Source organism: Symphalangus syndactylus, chromosome 23, assembly GCF_028878055.3.
Source record: "Symphalangus syndactylus isolate Jambi chromosome 23, NHGRI_mSymSyn1-v2.1_pri, whole genome shotgun sequence".
NCBI classification, from domain to species: Eukaryota; Metazoa; Chordata; class Mammalia; order Primates; family Hylobatidae; genus Symphalangus; species Symphalangus syndactylus.
In genome coordinates, this window is record NC_072445.2 from 16,618,791 (window position 1) to 16,636,644 (window position 17,854).

At 43.0% G+C, this 17,854-nt stretch overlaps 1 protein-coding gene across 12 annotated transcripts in view; it reads left to right on the forward strand.

The window, feature by feature from the left end:
- BICRAL (BICRA like chromatin remodeling complex associated protein) overlaps positions 1 to 17,854 on the forward strand; it is a 120,633-nt gene that overhangs the window by 63,264 nt on the left and 39,515 nt on the right. For 10 of the 12 annotated variants that reach the window (XM_055263264.2, XM_055263260.2, XM_055263265.2 and 7 more), the window contains 4 exons: positions 10,247 to 10,292; positions 11,025 to 11,073; positions 11,164 to 11,232; positions 16,080 to 17,759. In XM_055263264.2, the coding sequence (XP_055119239.2) occupies positions 10,252 to 10,292; positions 11,025 to 11,073; positions 11,164 to 11,232; positions 16,080 to 17,759 (1,839 nt within the window). In that variant the 5' untranslated portion in view covers positions 10,247 to 10,251. Of the gene's footprint in view, positions 1 to 9,271; positions 9,442 to 9,496; positions 9,584 to 10,246; positions 10,293 to 11,024; positions 11,074 to 11,163; positions 11,233 to 16,079; positions 17,760 to 17,854 lie in introns of those variants that run through there. The other 2 variants (XM_063633088.1, XM_055263268.2) reach the window with 2 other exon arrangements.

Here is a 17,854-nt window from a genome sequence, read left to right on the forward strand (position 1 = left end):
AAAGTAACTTAACTGTGTCCTAGACAAAGCTCAAAAATATCCAACAGCTGATAATGTAAAATTAACAATGTCTGACATCCAATAAAAAAATGACCAGGCATGCAAAGAAGCAGAAAATACCACCCTTAATTGGGACCAACAACAACAACAAAATCAATCAATAGAAACAGATGCAGAAATTATACAAATGATAGAATTAATCATTTTTTGTTGTCCAGATGAGGTGGCTTATGCCTGTAATCCTAACACTTTGTGTGGCAGAGGCAGGCGGATCGCTTGAGGCCAGGAGTATGAGACCAGCCTGGGCAACATGGTGAAACCCTGTATCTACAAAAAATACAAAAATTAGCTAGCCATGGAGCTCATGCCTGTAATCCCATTACGTTGGGAGGCTGAGGCAGGAGGATCACTTGAGACCAGGGGTTCAAGACCACCGTGGGCAACACAGTGAGACCCTGCCTCTTCAAAAAAATTTTTTTTAAGTTGTTACTATCTTATATAAGTTCAAGAAAATAGTGGAAAGATTAAACAAATAATGGCATGGAATCTCATCTTGGGCCAAGACAACAAAGCAAAAAAAATTTTTAAATAATAATGACATGGAGTATATTAAAAAGACCCAAATTGAACTTCTGGAGATGAAAACTACAATGTTTTAAAATAAAAGTGCACTGAATGGGATTAACAGAAGATTAGAGACTGCAGAAGAAAAGATTTATGAACTTGAAGACATGAATAGAAGCTATCCTAAATGAAAGCCAGAAAGATTAAAATACTAAAAAAGGCCAGGCATGGTGGCTCACACCTGTAATCCCAGCACTTTAGGAGGCCAAGGCAGGAGGATCGCTTGAGCCCAGGAGTTCAGGACCAGCCTCCTGGACAACATAGTAAAACCCTGTCTCTACAGAAAATACAGAAATTAGCTGGGCATGATGGCAAGTGCCTGTGGTCCCAGCTACTCAAGAGGCTGGGGTGGGAGGATCACCTGAGCCCAGGAGGTCGAGGCTGCAGTGAGCTGTGATCCTGCCACTGCACTGCTGCTTGGGCAGTAGAGCAAAACCCTGTCTCAAGAAAATTAATAAATTAAATTAAAAAAATAAAAGACTGAAAGAAAATACAGCATCATTGAGCTGTGGGACACTTCAAATAGTCTAATGATGTAATTGTAGTCCCCAAAGAAGAGGGAGGGGCATAAAATATTTGAAAAAATTAATGGCTGAAATTTTTCTAAATTGGAGGGAAACTCTAAACCTGCTGATTCTAGAAGCTTAGTGAACCCTAACCACTGGAAGCATGAAGAGAACTACACCAAGGCTTTTCATAATCAGATTGCTTAAAACCAGTGGTAAAGAGAAAAATATTTAAAGTGTCCAGAGGAAAAAATGACACATTATGAAAAAAAGAAAGATAAGAATGATGGCAGACTTTTCTTTGGAAATAATGCAAATGAGAAACAGTACATCAATATCTTTAAATAACTGAAAGGAAAAAAACCCTGTCAATCTTGAACAATATGCCCAGTGAAAATATATTTCAAAAACGAAGGCAAGATAAACACTTTTTTAGGGGGTGGGGATGGAATCTCTGTCTGTCTCCCAGGCTGGAATGCAGTCACACAACCACGGCTCACTGCAGCCTCAACCTCCCCAGGCTCAGGTGGTCCTTCCACCTCAGCCTCCTGAGCAGCTGGGATTACGGGTGCGCACCACCATGCCCAGCTAAATTTTTTATTTTTTGTAGAGATGGGGTTTTTCCATGTTGCCCAGGAGGGTCTCAAACTCCTGGACTCAAGCAATCCGCCCACTTCAGCCTCCCAAAGTGCTAGGATTACAGGCGTGAGCCACCGTGCCCATCTCACACTCTTTAAAGATATATCAAAACTGAAAGAATTCATCAGCAAAGACCTGCACTACAAAAAAATATTAAAGGATTCCTTTCAGGAGAAGGAAAATGATACCAGATGGAAATCTGGATTTACTTAAGAGAATGAAGAACACTAGAAGTAGTAAATATGTCAGTAAAAATAACGTGACTGCCGTTCATTTTACCTTCAATAGGGCAGGGAGTAAAAATGTGATTTTGAAGACTGCAACTATTCCGTAGTTCATGTCTGGTTAAAGTCTCTCAATAATTTGCTAACCTCAGCACCTTTTAGAGGTAAATTTGTTTGTATTAGGAAGTTATGACTCATGTTATAGCAACTTACTACAAGTAAAGCAAATGTCAGTAGTTTTTGGTAAGGTATCTCGTATTGGCTCTTGGTGGGTTTTTGTTTTGTTTTGTTTTGAGGCAGGGTCTCACTTTGTCACCCAGGCTGGAGTGCAGTGGCGTGATCTCAGTTGACTGTAGTCTCGACCCCCTGAGTTCAAGCCATCTTCACTTGGCTATATACATACACATATGTATATGTATATATATATATATATTTTAGATGAAGTCTCGGTCTGTTACCCAGGTTGGAGTTCAGTGGCACGATCTTGGCTCACTGCAGCCTCCGCCTCCCAGGTTCAAGCGATTCTCCTTCCTGCCTTAGTCTCCCGAGTAGCTGGGGTTACAGGCATGCGCCACCATGGTCAGCTAATTCTTGTATTTTTAATAGAACGGGGTTTCACCTTGTTGGCCAGGCTGGTCTTGAACTCCTGACTTCAGGTGATCTGCCTGCCTCAGCCACTAGGCTATATTTTTGAAAGAAGAAAAAGAACAGAGAAGCAGATAAAGGAGGGAACAAAAACATTTGTAATAGTCGCCACATACCAAATTTCAGTTTGTGCAGTCTTTGAAATCCTGTTTTATTACTTTTTTTTTTTTCTTTTTTTTTTTGAGACAGGGTCTCACTCTATCACCCAGGCTGGAATGCAGTGGTGCAATCTCAGCTCACTGCAACTTCCACCTCCTGGTTCAAGAGATTCTCATGCCTTGGCCCCCATAGTAGCTGGGATTACAGGCACGCACCACCACGCCCGGGTCATTTTTTTGTATTTTTAGTAGAGACAGAGTTTCACCATGTTGGCCAGGCTGTTTTATGACTCTTAAGGGTGAAGTTTGGTTTTCTTCCATTGCTACTGATCAGAATATCTTTTTTTTTTTCTTTTTTTTTGAGATGGAGTCTCACTCTGTTGCCCAGGCTAGAGTGCAGTGGGGCGATATTGGCTCACTGCAACCCCAATCTCCTGGGTTCAAGCAGTTCTCCTGCCTCATCCTCCTGAGTAGCTGGGATTACAGGCATCCACCACCACATACAGCTAATTTTTTTGTATTTTCAGTAAAGACAGGGTTTCACCATGTTGGTCAGGTTGGTCTCGAACTCTTGACCTCAGGTGATCCACCCATCCTGGCCTCCCAAATTTGGGATTACAGGCGTGAGCCACCATGCCCAGCCCAAAATATCTTAAATAGGCAAAACTGATTTGCTGAACTAGGTTTCCTGAAATATCTGTTCTTGCAACCAGTTATGTTTCTTAATGAGACCTTAGATTTTCTCCCTCTGTGTGAAAAAAAAATTAATAGTCTGTTATATCTCTGACTTGGAGGTCTTTGAAGTTTTGCTGTGAGCTTAATTAAATTCAGACTGTTTTTAAGATACGGTATTTCTTGGCGGGGCACGGTGGCTCCTGCCTGTAATCCCAGCACTTTGGGAGCCTGAGGTGGGTGGATCACCTGAGGTCGGGAGTTCGAGACCAGCCTGACCAACATGGAGAAACCCTGTCTCTACTAAAAATACGAAATTAGCCAGGCGTGGTGGTGTGGGCTTGTAATCCTATCTCGGGAGGCTGAGGCAGGACAGTCACTTGAACCTGGTAAGCAGAGGTTATGGTAAGCCGAGATTGCACCATTGCACTCTAGCCTGGGCAACAAGAGAGAAACTCTGTCTCAAAAAAAAAAAAAAGAAAAAAGATACAGTATTTCTTTTAAGACAGCTGATGTGGCTTATTCTCCAGGCCAGTAGGCTGCTTTAAAATGTTCTAAGGGCTGGGCATGGCAATTGTAATCCTAGCACTTTAAGAGACCAAGGTGGAGGATCACTTAAGTGCAGCAGTTCGAGACCAGCATGGGCAACATAGTGAGACCTTGTCCCTACCAAAAAAAATTAAAAAAAAAAAAGTTCTAAGTATTTAGCTGAGCACTGTAACATACACCTGTAATCCTAGCTACTCAGAAGACTGAAAGGGGAGGATTGCTTGGGCCCAAGAGTTCAAAGCCAGGCTGGGCAACATAACGAAACCCTGTCTCTTCAAAAAAAAAAAAAAAAGTTCTGAGTATTTGGTATATTTGGTAAACTTAAGGAGAGTGAGCCTTACTTGAGGTTCTTTTTAAATTTTATTTTATTTTTGAGATAGGGTTTGGTACTTTTGCCCGGGCTGGAGTGCAGTGGCAAGATCACGGCTCACTGCAGCCTTCATGTCCTGGGCTCAAGTCATCCTCCGACCTCAGCCTACCAAGTAGCTGGGACTAAAGGCAAGCGCCACCACACCCGGCTAAACTGACTTGAGGTTCTTGTACTTCAAGGACCATTTCGTGTCCTTCTTCTCCTTGTTTTATTAATTGTATTTCTTTTTTGATTAGATCTTACATGCATGTGGCACAAATTTCAAAAGGTACAAAAGGACATATAAATAAAGAGTATCAGCCGGGCATGGTGGCTCACGCCTGTAATCCCAGCACTTTGGGAGGCCAAGGCGGGCAGATCACGAGGTCAGGAGGTCAAGACCATCCTGGCTAACATGGTGAAACCCTGTCTCTACTAAAAATACAAAAAATTAGCCGGGCATGGTGGCGGGCGCCTGTGGTCCCAGCTACTCGGGAAGCTGAGGCAGGAGAATGGCATGAACGCGGGAGGCTGAGCTTGCAGTGAGCCGAGATTGCACCACTGCACTCCAGCCTGGGTGACAGAGCGAGACTCCATGTCAAAAAAAAAAAAAAAAAAAAAAGAGTGTATCTTCCTCTGTTCCCCAGTCACCCTGTTTTCTTCCCAGAAGCAACTAGTGTTACTGGTTACCTGTGCTTCATTTTAGGTTCTATACATTTACACACACACATCATTTATGTGTGTGTGTGTGTGTGTGTGTGTGTATGTGTGTGTATTTCCCCCACACACACATTTGGGAACATAATGTACATACTATTCTGCACCTTTCTTTTTTAATTGACCATACATCCTTCCAAGTCAGTATGATTAAAACTACCTCATTAGTTTTAATGACTGCAGGGTATTCCACTATGTAGGTAAACCATAATTGATTTAACCAGGACATTTAGTCATGGACATTTAGGGTTTTTAAGAGAGTTTTTTAAATTAAGATATAATTTACATACCATAAAATTCACCCTTTTAAAGTACATAACTCAGTAGTTTAATACAAGAACTCTTTTTTTTTTTTAAGAGGCAGAGTCTGGCTCTGTCACTGTGGCTGGAGTGCAGTGGTGTAATCATAGCTCACTGCAGCCTTGACCTCCTAGGCTCAAGCAAACAATCCTCCCATCTCAGGCTCCCAAGTAGCTGGAACTACAGGTGTGCATCACCACACTCAACTAATTTTTAAATGTTTTGTAGAGATGGGGTCTCACTACATTGCCAAGCAGGTTCAAAAACATTTTTACTGCCCCAGAAAGAAACCCCATACCCATGACATCTAGGGTTTTGCAGTCCTTTGTTAAAACCAATTAATACTAAAATAATAATAATAATAATACTGTCCTAGATATTCTTATACACATATCATTTGGCACATGTGAAAGAATACCCACGTGACCGCTGGTTATGGTGGCACATACCTGTAGGCCCAGCTACTTAGGGGGTTAAGGATCTCTTGAGCCCAGAAGTTCAAGTCCAGCCTGGGCAACATAGAGAGACCCCATCTCTAAAAAAAAAAAAAAAAAAGTGAGTAAAAAAGAATATCTGCAGTACAAATACCTGGAAATGGATTTGCTTGGTAAGCTGATCTGTGCACTTAAGATTTTGAGAGACATTGCTAAATTGCCCTCACTAGAGGTTATATGAGTCTGTATCCTGTCGGTGTATAAAAGTTCCTATTTCCCCACTCCCTGCTAGCATAATCCTTCATCCAACTTTTTTATCTTTGCCAATCTGACAGGACATGTAGTATCTCACTACAATATTAATTTATATTTCTCTTATTGTATGTAAGGTTGATTATTTTATATGCTTAAGAGCTAGTTGTATTTCCTTTTCTGTGAATTGATTGCTCATAAACTGATTAAATCTTTGACTAATATTCTGGATGGATGCTGGTAAAAAATTTTCCTTATTTATAAGAGCTCTTTATGTATTAGGGAGAAAAGCCCTGATACCCTGATAAAAAATTTTCCTTATTTATAGGAGCTCTTTATGTGTTAGGGAGGAAAGCCCTCTGGGGTATGAAGTGGAGGCATTTTTCCCAGTTATTTTTGTTTATTTGTTTTAGTCTTTGACTTTGCTTATGATGTGTTTTTCTTTTATCACGCAGAAGCTTTGAATTTTATGTTGTTGACTTTGTCAGTCTTTTATGACTTGTGTGTCTTATGACATCCTTAGACTTTCCTCACTCCAAGATTGTTAAAAAAAAAAAATTCTCCCATGTGTTATTCTATTACTTTAAGGTTCTTTCTCCCTCCACCATTTAACTCCTAGATCCATCTAGAATTTATTTTTGTGTAAGATATGAGGTGTGAATCTACCTTATTTTCCCCATGTGGTTAACAAGTTTTCCCCACCAGTTTGAAATGTCATTTTTACACTGTGTCCTCTTTTTTTTTTTTTTTTTTTTGAGACAGAGTCTCGCTCTGTCGCCCAGGCTGGAGTGCAGTGGCGCAATCTCGGCTCACTGCAACCTCTGCCTCCTGGGTTCTCGCTGTTCTCCTGCCTCAGCTTCCCGAGTAGCTGGGACTACAGGTGCCCACTACCACGCCCGGCTAATTTTTTGTATTTTTAGTAGAGACAGGGTTTCACTGTGTTAGCCAGGATGATCTCGATCTCCTGACCTCGTGATTCACCTGCCTCGGCCTCCCAAAGTGCTGGGATTACAGGCGTGAGCCACCACGCCTTGCTTTTCCTCTTGATTAAAAGCTATTATTTAAGATGTTTGTTGGTGCAATTCAGAACAATTTTAAATATTAGCTTTAATTTTTTAAGAGAGGTAGTCAGGTGTTCAGGACAGTGATTTCTGAACTCTTGGGGTGCCTACAGTCCCCTTCCCTCCATGACAAATCCCACTGTCGAGTGCTGCTATTTACAGAGGGGAAGACGTCTTGCTCACGTCTGTTGGGCCAAGAAATAGTTTCCAATCACTCATCCAGGGATTTCCCCTTAGCCTCATAAAATCCACCTGGGGTCAGCCCCCCATCTAGGGATTCCAGGGTTGTTACTTGAATGTGAAAAGAGCCTCAACAGGAGTTCAGAAGTAAAGGGAGAATCTTTCCAGAGAAAACAAAATTTTTCACTTTTGGGTCATTAGTGACTGATCTTCAGATTACCTTCTCATTTTATTTTTTCTTTTTTTTATTTTTAATTTTATTTTTTGAGACAGAATCTCGCTCTGTCACCCAGGCTGGAGTGCAGTGGCGTGATCTCAGCTCACTGCAACCTCTGCCTCCCAGGTTCAAGCAATTCTCCTGCCTCAGCCTCCCGAGTAGCTGGGACTACAGGCATGTGCCACCATGCCTGGCTAATTTTTTGTATTTTTAGTAGAAATGGGTTTCACCGTGTTGGCCAGGCTGGTCTTGAACTCCTGACCTCAGGTGATCCACCCACCTCGGCCTCCCAAAGTGCTGGGATTACAGGCATGTGCCACCACACCCGGCCTATCTTCTCATTTTAAAATCATAGACAATTTTTACAATTTTACTTTGGTAAATTTACTTTGATGGACCATAGGTCATCTGGTGAAAGGAACCCCTGGATTAGGCTATATTATGACTACATTTTGGCATTATTTGAAGCTAGAGAATACAGGGCTAAGGGTCATCTCTTTTAATTTGAAACTGTTTAAGGTGAGAAAAGAGTGTGGCCCTTTAAAAAGTAGAATTCTCAGGGTACCCCTGACTGTAAAGGCTCCTAGAGTTGTACCTACTGGGACCAGAGGAGAAGGCCTGTATGGCAGTTCGGGATGCTGCTGATAGGGTAGATATCCCCAGGGAGGCTTCTTTCAAGCCAAGTGTTGGACTCCCTGTTTTGTTTGGTAGAGAAGGTTGCACAATGGCTTTTAATCTCATTCAGTATTATAAAAGTGTTCTGTTTGCACTACTCAAGGAGTAGTTTGTCACTCTAAACTTAGGGGTAGCAGATGTTCTCTGTGCTTGAAAGTGCTGGTGGTAGTAACACCTCAATGGAGTGACTGGTGTTGACTTCCTGCCTCAGGGCTTGTTTAACCCTTAGGGCACCTCATCCAGTAGAGGAACTAGGCAACTGTGTCAAGTAAGGAGGGAAGCTGGGAGAGTTGTGGAAGTGTTTTTCTTTGGTATAGGCTATTTTTCACTTACATTTTTATTAATTAGTTTGTTCCAGAGACAGATACTTAAAAAAAATGAATTCACGAAGGATACAGGGGAATTCAATTTAAGTGGTCACGTTAAAAAAGTAATATCTCCTTTATAGGCTTAATGTATGTCATAATTGGCTAATTTATTCCATCTGATTGTTGATGCCTGAGAGACAAGCCTATGTTATGCTGATGAGCCATGGTTAATACAATTTTATCTCACTAAATGTCGTCAGGATTTAAGGGAAGACCTTCACACAGATTTCTCTGTATTTATGTGATGATCATTTTCCTGCTTTTCCTTTCTGTCCCATCTTCACTCCTCCACAGTCATGTTACACTAGTATAGTCATGTGAGTGTGCCCGTGAGTAACTCGAAGTTGAGTTCTAAAAAGCAGGTTTCACTTAACCAGCTGCCCTTGTCAGTTTCAGCCTTGGGAGTCACCTTTTGGTATCTTTTCCCGCTCCTTCTTCCTCGTTTCTCAACCATCATTTCTCCTCTCCACTGGATTCTACTCACAGGGTTTGTAATCTCCCAGATCATTCAGCATCTGAATGAATTCAGCCACCAAGGGGAAGATCCCTGGCAGATCCCAGTGGGGGTACTTACCCCTTCCAGACTCTTCCTGAGGAAAGCAAGTTACCTTCCATGTAGCAGGAGTACATTTTATACTAGTTTGGCCTTGTGACTGTTAGAGTGGGAAGTCTGAGGGAATTGGAGAAGAGATGCAATTTTAACAGAGGAAAAACATTTAGTAGAGACTGTCCCTTCTGCCTTCGGGCGTGTCCCTCTTCTGGGCATCTCTTCAGGATTTCATTCCTACGTCCAACTGCCGTTCACAACTGCCCTTTCCAACTGCTCCAGAACTCTTGGCCTTGGCATTCCGTGATGTAAATTATTCCAAATTATTCCACGCATGGCTCAAAATGGGTGTGAAGCGGTGTTGCCAGGTGTCGGATCACTAGTGTAAGTTTCCCAGTCTGTGGGGAGAGCTGCTCTTGGAATCTGTGCAGTTGTTGTTGTTTCAGCCGAAGCATAGTCATTTCACTGGCTAAGCTTGACGCTGTCGCTGGCGGAGGAGAGAGGGATCTCAGGGCCTGGAACTGGGGTGAACTTTTTTGGTTGAGATTCTCTACTTTAAGGATTCTAGTGTTAAGATGTAGATTGTTTGGAGTTGAACAGGGGTGGTGCTGCTGCAAAAGGAGAATGCAGGACTGGCAGGCCAGAGCCTGCAGAGACTGCCTGCGGCTAGGGTGCCCCCTCTTCTCTCTCTAAATGCAGGAAGAACCATTTTCCTATCTTCCTAAAGATAGCCAGAATATGGCAAAAAATGTAGATTGCTCACCATGTTTAGGAACATTGAGTCACAAAATTAAAAGACCTCTATGTCTATGAGATCTTTTCTAAAACATAAATATTATTTCTCCCCTTGTTTATTGTACATTTTGAGGAAGTTACTATTCATGGTTTATAGCCCCTTGGGGGGAATCTGCATGTGAGGGAGGTTGCTGCCAACTATCTTTGATTTGTCTAGATTCTTTTTTGACTTATAAGTTAAGGGTTTGTTTTCAATAAAAAGTTTAAATTGAATACTTTATCTCTCAAATGACCACAAAATTTTTTAAATTACATTAATAATAAGCAGAGGAAAACTCACATGAATGACAGTTATTTATCCAGAAAAGTGTAAGGCATACTTTTGTATTGCATTGATACTACTGTCTTTAATCTGCTTTACTGAAACCTGTTTTCCTCTCCCTTTTCTTTATAGTTGTCATGGATGATGATGATGACTCGTGTCTCCTTGATCTTATTGGGTAAGATGCTTATTCCAAAACCCGGGTAAATCAAATGTGTGAGGTTTGCTGAACACTAAGACAACCTAATAGCATATTAACACCTGGTAGGTATTTTAAATAAAAATTAAATAATAATCATAGGTTTAGTAGAGAAACAGAGACATGATTAACATAGGTGTTGTAATTCAGTAATTCTTTTTTTTTTTTTTCCTTTTGAGACAGGTCTCACTCTGTCACCCAGGCTAAAGTGCAGTGGCACCATCTCAGCTCACTGTAGCCTCCACCTCCCAGGCCCACACGATCCTCCCACCTCAGCCTCCAAAGTAGTGGGGACTACAGTCACGCACCACCATGCCTGGCAATTTTTTTTTTTTTTTTTTTTTTTTTTGTAGCGACAGGGTTTTGCCATGTTGTACAAGCTGGTCTCCAACTCCTAGACTCAAGTGATCCTCCTGCCTCAGCCTCCCAAAGTGCTGGGATTACAGGCATGAGCCACTGCGCTCAGCAAGTAATTATTTATTAAATTTATTTCCTAATAAATCCCAGGAGGCAGAAGTGAGTAATAATAGGAAATGGCACAATATCAAAACAAAAACAAGATTAAAAAAAAAACCTACTAATTGTTTTAAAATAGGGAGAGGATTTTACTCAGGTAATAAATCATTTTCTTTCTACTCTAGTAAAAATTAGTTCTAAATATAGATAGTGTATTTGTTTGTTGTTTTATCTCTTTTTTCCTCTCTTTTCTAGAGACCCACAAGCATTGAACTATTTTCTACATGGACCTAGTAATAAATCTGTAAGTAATGTGTAGAATACCACAGACATCTATTTTGTTTCTGCTTTACAGTTAAAGTAGTAACCACCTATTGAATTTGTATCTTTGCAGAGCAATGATGACTTAACTAATGCAGGATATTCTGCAGCCAATTCAAATTCAATTTTCGCCAACTCTAGTGTGAGTATTGGAAACTAAATGCAATGATTAAATGGTTTCTGTCAGATTGATGCCTTGTGAACTGAGCCTTTAACTGCCTTTGTATCATGAGAATCCTTACCTTGTCTGTTGTAATTAATTTTATTTTATTTATTTATTTTGAGATGGGGCCTCACTCTGTCGCCCAGACTGGAGTGCAGTGGTGCGATCATAGCTCACTGCAGGCTCGACCTCCCAGGCTGAAGCGATCCTCCCACCTCAGCCTCCTGAATAGGTGGGACTATAGGCGCACGCCACCACACGGGCTAATTTTTGTATTTTTAATAGAGACAGAGTTTCGCCATGTTAGCCCAGCTGGTCTTGAACTCTCAGGCTCAAGCAATCCACCTACCTTGGCCTCCCAAAATGTTGGAATTACAGGTGTGAGCCACTGCGCCCAGCCCGTTGTAATTTATGTAAGAAGAAAATCTATTGAATTATGTAGACATTTTCTACTTTTAACTTAGTCAATTAAGACAAGCTATGTGGCCAGGTGCAGTAGCTCACACCTGTAATCTCAGCACTTTGGGAGGCCGAAGTGGGAGAATCATTTGAGCTCAGGAGTTCAAGATCAGCCTGGGCAACATAGCAAGACCCTGTCTCTATTTTTAAAAAAGAAAATAGGCCAGACACGGTGGCGCGCGCCTGTAATCCCAACACTTTGAGAGGCTGAGGCAGGTGGATCACGAGGTCAGGAGTTAAAGATCAGCCTGGCCAAGATGGTGAAACCCCATCTCTACTAAAAAAACAAAAAAAATTAACCAGGCATGGTGGTAGGCGCCTGTAATCCCAGCTACTCGGGAGGCTGTGGCAGAGAATTGCATAAACCCCAGATGCAAAGGATGCAGTGAGCCGAGATCGCGCCACTGCTTTCCAGCCTGGGCGACAGAGCGAAACTCCGTCTCAAATAATAAATAAATAAATAAATAAATAAATAAAATAATACACCAGGCACGGTGGCTCACACCTGTAATCCCAGCACTTTGGGAGGCCGAGGCAGGCAGATCATGAAGTCGGGAGATCAAGACCATCCTGGCCAACAAGGTGAAACCCCGTCTCTACTAAAAACACAGAAATTGGTGTGGTGGCACATGCCTTAATCCCAGCTACTCAGGAGGCTGAGGCAGGAGAATCGCTTGAACCAGGGAGTCAGAGGTTGCAGTGAGCCGAGATCGCACCATTGCACTCCAGCCTGGCCACATAGCGAGACTCTGTCTCAAATAAATAAATAAATAAATAAATAAATAAAAATAATAAATAATAAAAAGACAAGCTATATGAGGTTGTCTTTTAAATAATAAAAAGAGAAGCTATATATCCACTTTGCCATTTTTCTAAGCTTTCAACTTTCTTTTTTTGAGACGGAATCTCGCTCTGTTGCCCAGGCTGGAGTGCAGTGGCGCGATCTCGCCTCACTGCAGCCTCTGCCTCCTGGGTTCAAGCAATTCTTCTGCCTCAGCTTCCCTAGTAGCTGGGATTACAGGCGCCCGCCACCGCACCAGCTAATTTTTGTGTTTTTAGTAGAGACTGCGTTTCTCCATGTTGGCCTAGATGATCTTGACCTCAAGTGATCCCCGCCCCATTGCAGGCGTGAGCCACTGCTCCTGGCCTCAACATTCTCTCTAAAATGACTCAGAAATGTTACAACCTGAGAAACTCATATTAGAATGTTTTGAACCTTGTTACATAATAATCTTTAAAGAAATTATTCGTAATTCATAGTTACTTGTAAGTTGTTTTCATCTTAAATGAGAAAAAAAAAGATAATAACACTTGAGCATTTAGTATGTGCTTGGCATTAAGAGCTTAACATATATTAACCTCAGCCAGACATGGTGGCCCATGCCTGTAATCCCACCATTTTAGGCGGCCAAGGCAGGAGGATTACTTGAGCTCAGGAGTTTGAGACCAACCAGCATAGTGAGACCCCATCTCTACAAAAAATTTAAAAATTAGACCAGCGGCTGGGCGCAGTCGCTCACGCCTCTAATCCCAGCACTTTGGGAGGCCAAGGTGAGTGGATCATGAGGTCAGGAGATCAAAACCATCCTGGCTAACACGGTGAAACCCCGTCTCTACTAAAAATATAAAAAAATTAGCCGGGCATTGTGGCGGGCGCCTGTAGTCCCAGCTACTTGGGAGGCTGAGGCAGGAGAATGGCTTGAACCCGGGAGGTGGAGCTTGCAGTGAGCCGAGATCGCGCCACTGCACTTCAGCCCGGGCGACAGAGCGAGACTCGGTCTCAAAAAAAAAAAAAAAAAAAAAAATAGATGAGCATGGTGGTGCATGCCTATAGTCCCAGTCCTGCTGAGGCAGGATCCCTTGAGCCCAGGAGTTGGAGGCTGCAGTGAGCCAAGATTGTGCCACTGCACTCCAGCCTAAGTGACAGAGTGAGACGCTATCTTAAAAAAAAAGAAACCCGGCCGGGCGCGGTGGCTCACGCTTGTAATCCCAGCACTTTGGGAGGCCGAGGCGGGCGGATCATGAGGTCAGGAGATCGAGACCACGGTGAAACCCCGTCTCTACTAAAAGTACAAAAAATTAGCCGGGCGTGGTGGCGGGCGCCTGTAGTCCCAGCTACTCGGAGAGGCTGAGGCAGGAGAATGGCGTGAACCCGGGAGGCGGAGCTTGCAGTGAGCCGAGATTGCGCCACTGCACTCCAGCCTGGGCGACAGAGCGAGACTCCGTCTCAAAAAAAAAAAAAAAAAAAAAAGAAACCCAAGACATGTATTAACCTCATTTAATCTTCACAATGATTCCATGAAGTGGTTCTATTAAGATACATATTTTGGCCGGGTGCGGTGGCTCACACCTGTAATCCCAGCACTTGTGAGAGGCCGAGGTAGGTGGATCACCTGAGGTCAGGAGTTCAAGACCAGCCTGGCCAACATGGCAAAACCCTGTCTCTACTAAAAAATACAAAAATTAGCTGGGCGTGGTGGTGGGTACCTGTAATCCCAGCTACTTGGGAGGCTGAGGCAGGGAGAATTGCTTGAACCAGGGAGGCGGAAGTTGCAGTGAGTCGAGATCAGGCCACTGTACTCCAGCGTGGGTGACACAGTGAGACTCTGTCTCAGGGGAAAAAAGAAAAAAAGATACATATTTTAGAGATGAGGAAACTAAAGCACAGAAAGGTTAAGTTACTTGGCCAAATAGTACACAGCCATGAGTTGCAGAGCTAGGATTCTAACCCAGGCCACCAGGCTCTGGAACTCATGGTCTATTTTTTTTTTTTTTTTTTTTTTTTTTTGAGACAGAGTCTCGCTCTGTCACCCAGGCTGAAGTGCAGTGGTGCAATCTCGGCTCACTGCAACCTCCACCTTCTGGGTTTCAGCAATTCTCCTGCCTCAGTCTCCTGTGTAGCTGGGATTACAGGCGCATGTCACCACGCCCGGCTAATTTTTGTATTTTTAGTAGAGATGGTGTTTCACCCAGTTGGCCAGGCTGGTCTTGAACTCCAGACCTCAGGTGATCCACCCGCCTCGGCCTCCCAAAGTGCTTGGATTACAGGAGTGAACCACTGTGCCCAGCCTCCATGTTCTTAACCTCTAGGAGCATCTAGGCAAGAAACCTGACCTGGGGGATTGGGATGTCCTGCCTGGAAACTACATCGAGATTACTGTGTTTGAGCCTTAGGTTCCCTTACTCTTTTCAGTTGCTTTGTTCTGCTGTAGATGGTAGTCAGAAGTTGTACTGCCCAAGGTTGACTCCTTGCCCTACCACTTATTAGCCATGTAACTTTAGATATATCACTAAATCTCTGAGGGTCAATTTCCTCTTTTTTTTTTTTTTTTTTTGAGACAAAGTTTTGCTCTCGTTGCCCAGGCAGGAGTGCAATGGCGCAATCTTGGTTCACCACAACCTCTGCCTCCCAGATTCAAGCGATTCTCCTCCCTCAGCCTCCTTAGTAGCTGGGATTACAGGCATGAACCACTACGCCCAGCTAATTTTGTATTTTTAGTAGTCTCTGTTACAACACTGATCTCCTGTAAGGCTTGTGAATCATAGCATTTCTGACATTTCATTTTGAACAAATAATCACTACATATGATGCCATTAAACCCATAAAGTAGATATTTGGCCTGTCCCTCAACATTAATAATTTTTATTTAGCAACTCTCCTACTTCCATGTGAGTATTAATTCTATCTTTTCAAATTGCTTCATTCAATATGTATTTATTGGCAACTTTTTTTGCATCATGTCGGTGTAGTAGAAATATCGAAAATACTCTGAGGCCGGGGACGGTGCCTCACGCCTGTAATCCCAGCACTTTGGAAGGCCAAAGCAGGAGGATTACTTGCATGCAGTAGTTCAAGACCAGCCTGGGCAAGATGGTGAAACCCCATCTCTAAAAACCAAAAACAAAAAAATTTAGCTGGGTGTGGTGGGGCACACCTGTAGTCCCACCTACTCAGGAGGCCGAGGTGAGAGGATCTCATGAACCCAGGAGTTTACAGCAGCAGTGAGTTATTATTGGGCCACTGCAGTCCAGCCTGGGCAAAAGATCGAGACCCCAGATCAAAAAATAAACAAATAAGTAAATAAAGTCTGTGGCAGTATCTCAAAAAAATGAAGCTAAGCTCCAAGTAGTCCTCAGTATGTTCGCATTGTCTATCTGCTCTCTATAAAATAATTTATCAGCATGATGGATGCATATACTTATAATGTCAAGCATCATTACGATGGAAATAAAATATCAGAATAAGGTGAGCAGTTTAGAGAGTTGTGCCTGAGAAGCAGCTTTATTCATATTCAAAAGTAAGATTAATTTTTATGCATTGTTTTCAAAGGTTACATCTGCCATGTAACATACTGTTTATTTTTTAGAATGCTGATCCTAAGTCGTCCCTCAAAGGTGTAAGCAACCAGCTTGGAGAAGGGCCCAGTGATGGACTGCCACTTTCAAGTAGCCTCCAGTTTCTTGAAGATGAACTCGAGTCTTCTCCTCTTCCTGATCTCACTGAGGACCAACCTTTTGACATTCTTCAGAAATCCTTGCAAGAGGCCAATATCACTGAACAGACATTGGCAGAAGAGGCATATCTGGATGCCAGTATAGGTTCAAGCCAACAGTTTGCACAAGCTCAGCTTCATCCTTCTTCATCAGCTTCCTTTACTCAGGCTTCTAATGTTTCTAATTACTCAGGTCAGACGCTGCAGCCTATAGGGGTGACGCATGTGCCTGTTGGAGCATCGTTCGCAAGCAATACAGTGGGTGTACAACATGGCTTTATGCAACATGTGGGGATCAGTGTTCCCAGCCAGCATTTGTCTAATAGCAGTCAGATTAGTGGTTCTGGTCAAATACAATTAATTGGATCATTTGGTAATCATCCTTCCATGATGACTATTAATAACCTAGATGGATCTCAAATCATATTAAAGGGCAGCGGGCAGCAAGCCCCATCAAATGTGAGTGGAGGGCTCCTGGTTCATAGACAGACTCCTAATGGCAACTCCTTGTTTGGGAACTCCAGTTCCAGTCCAGTAGCACAGCCTGTTACTGTTCCATTTAACAGCACAAATTTTCAAACATCTTTACCTGTGCATAACATCATCATACAAAGGGGTCTTGCACCAAATTCAAATAAAGTCCCAATTAATATACAGCCAAAGCCTATCCAGATGGGTCAGCAAAATACATACAATGTGAACAATTTGGGAATTCAGCAGCACCACGTACAACAAGGGATCTCCTTTGCTTCTGCAAGCTCACCCCAGGGCTCAGTAGTTGGTCCACACATGTCTGTGAACATTGTAAACCAACAGAACACAAGAAAGCCAGTCACCTCACAGGCAGTGAGCAGCACTGGGGGCAGTATTGTTATTCATTCCCCCATGGGCCAACCTCACGCACCCCAAAGTCAGTTCCTCATACCTACAAGCCTTTCTGTCAGTTCCAACTCGGTACACCATGTCCAGACTATAAATGGGCAACTTCTTCAGACTCAACCCTCTCAGCTCATTTCTGGCCAAGTGGCCTCAGAGCATGTCATGTTGAACAGAAACTCTTCCAACATGCTCAGGACCAACCAACCATATTCTGGACAGATGCTGAACAACCAGAATACTGCCGTCCACTTAGTGTCTGGGCAGACATTTGCTGCCTCTGGAAGTCCAGTGATAGCCAATCATGCCTCTCCTCAGCTTGTGGGTGGACAGATGCCCTTGCAGCAGGCGTCCCCAACCGTATTACACCTGTCACCTGGGCAGAGCAGCGTTTCCCAAGGAAGACCTGGCTTCACCACCATGCCCTCGGTGACAAGCATGTCAGGACCTAGTCGATTCCCTGCTGTCAGCTCAGCCAGCACCGCCCATCCTAGTCTTGGGTCTGCAGTTCAGTCTGGTTCATCAGGATCAAACTTTACAGGAGATCAGCTGACCCAGCCGAACAGGACTCCAGTACCAGTCAGTGTGTCTCATCGTCTTCCAGTTTCTTCTTCCAAGTCTACCAGCACCTTCAGTAACACACCTGGAGCAGGAACCCAGCAACAATTCTTCTGCCAGGTAATGCCCTTTCCCAAATAAATATTTGGCTGATTATAGAATGGAAAAATGAGATGTGTATTTACTAGAACATAATTTTCATCCTAGGCATCCAA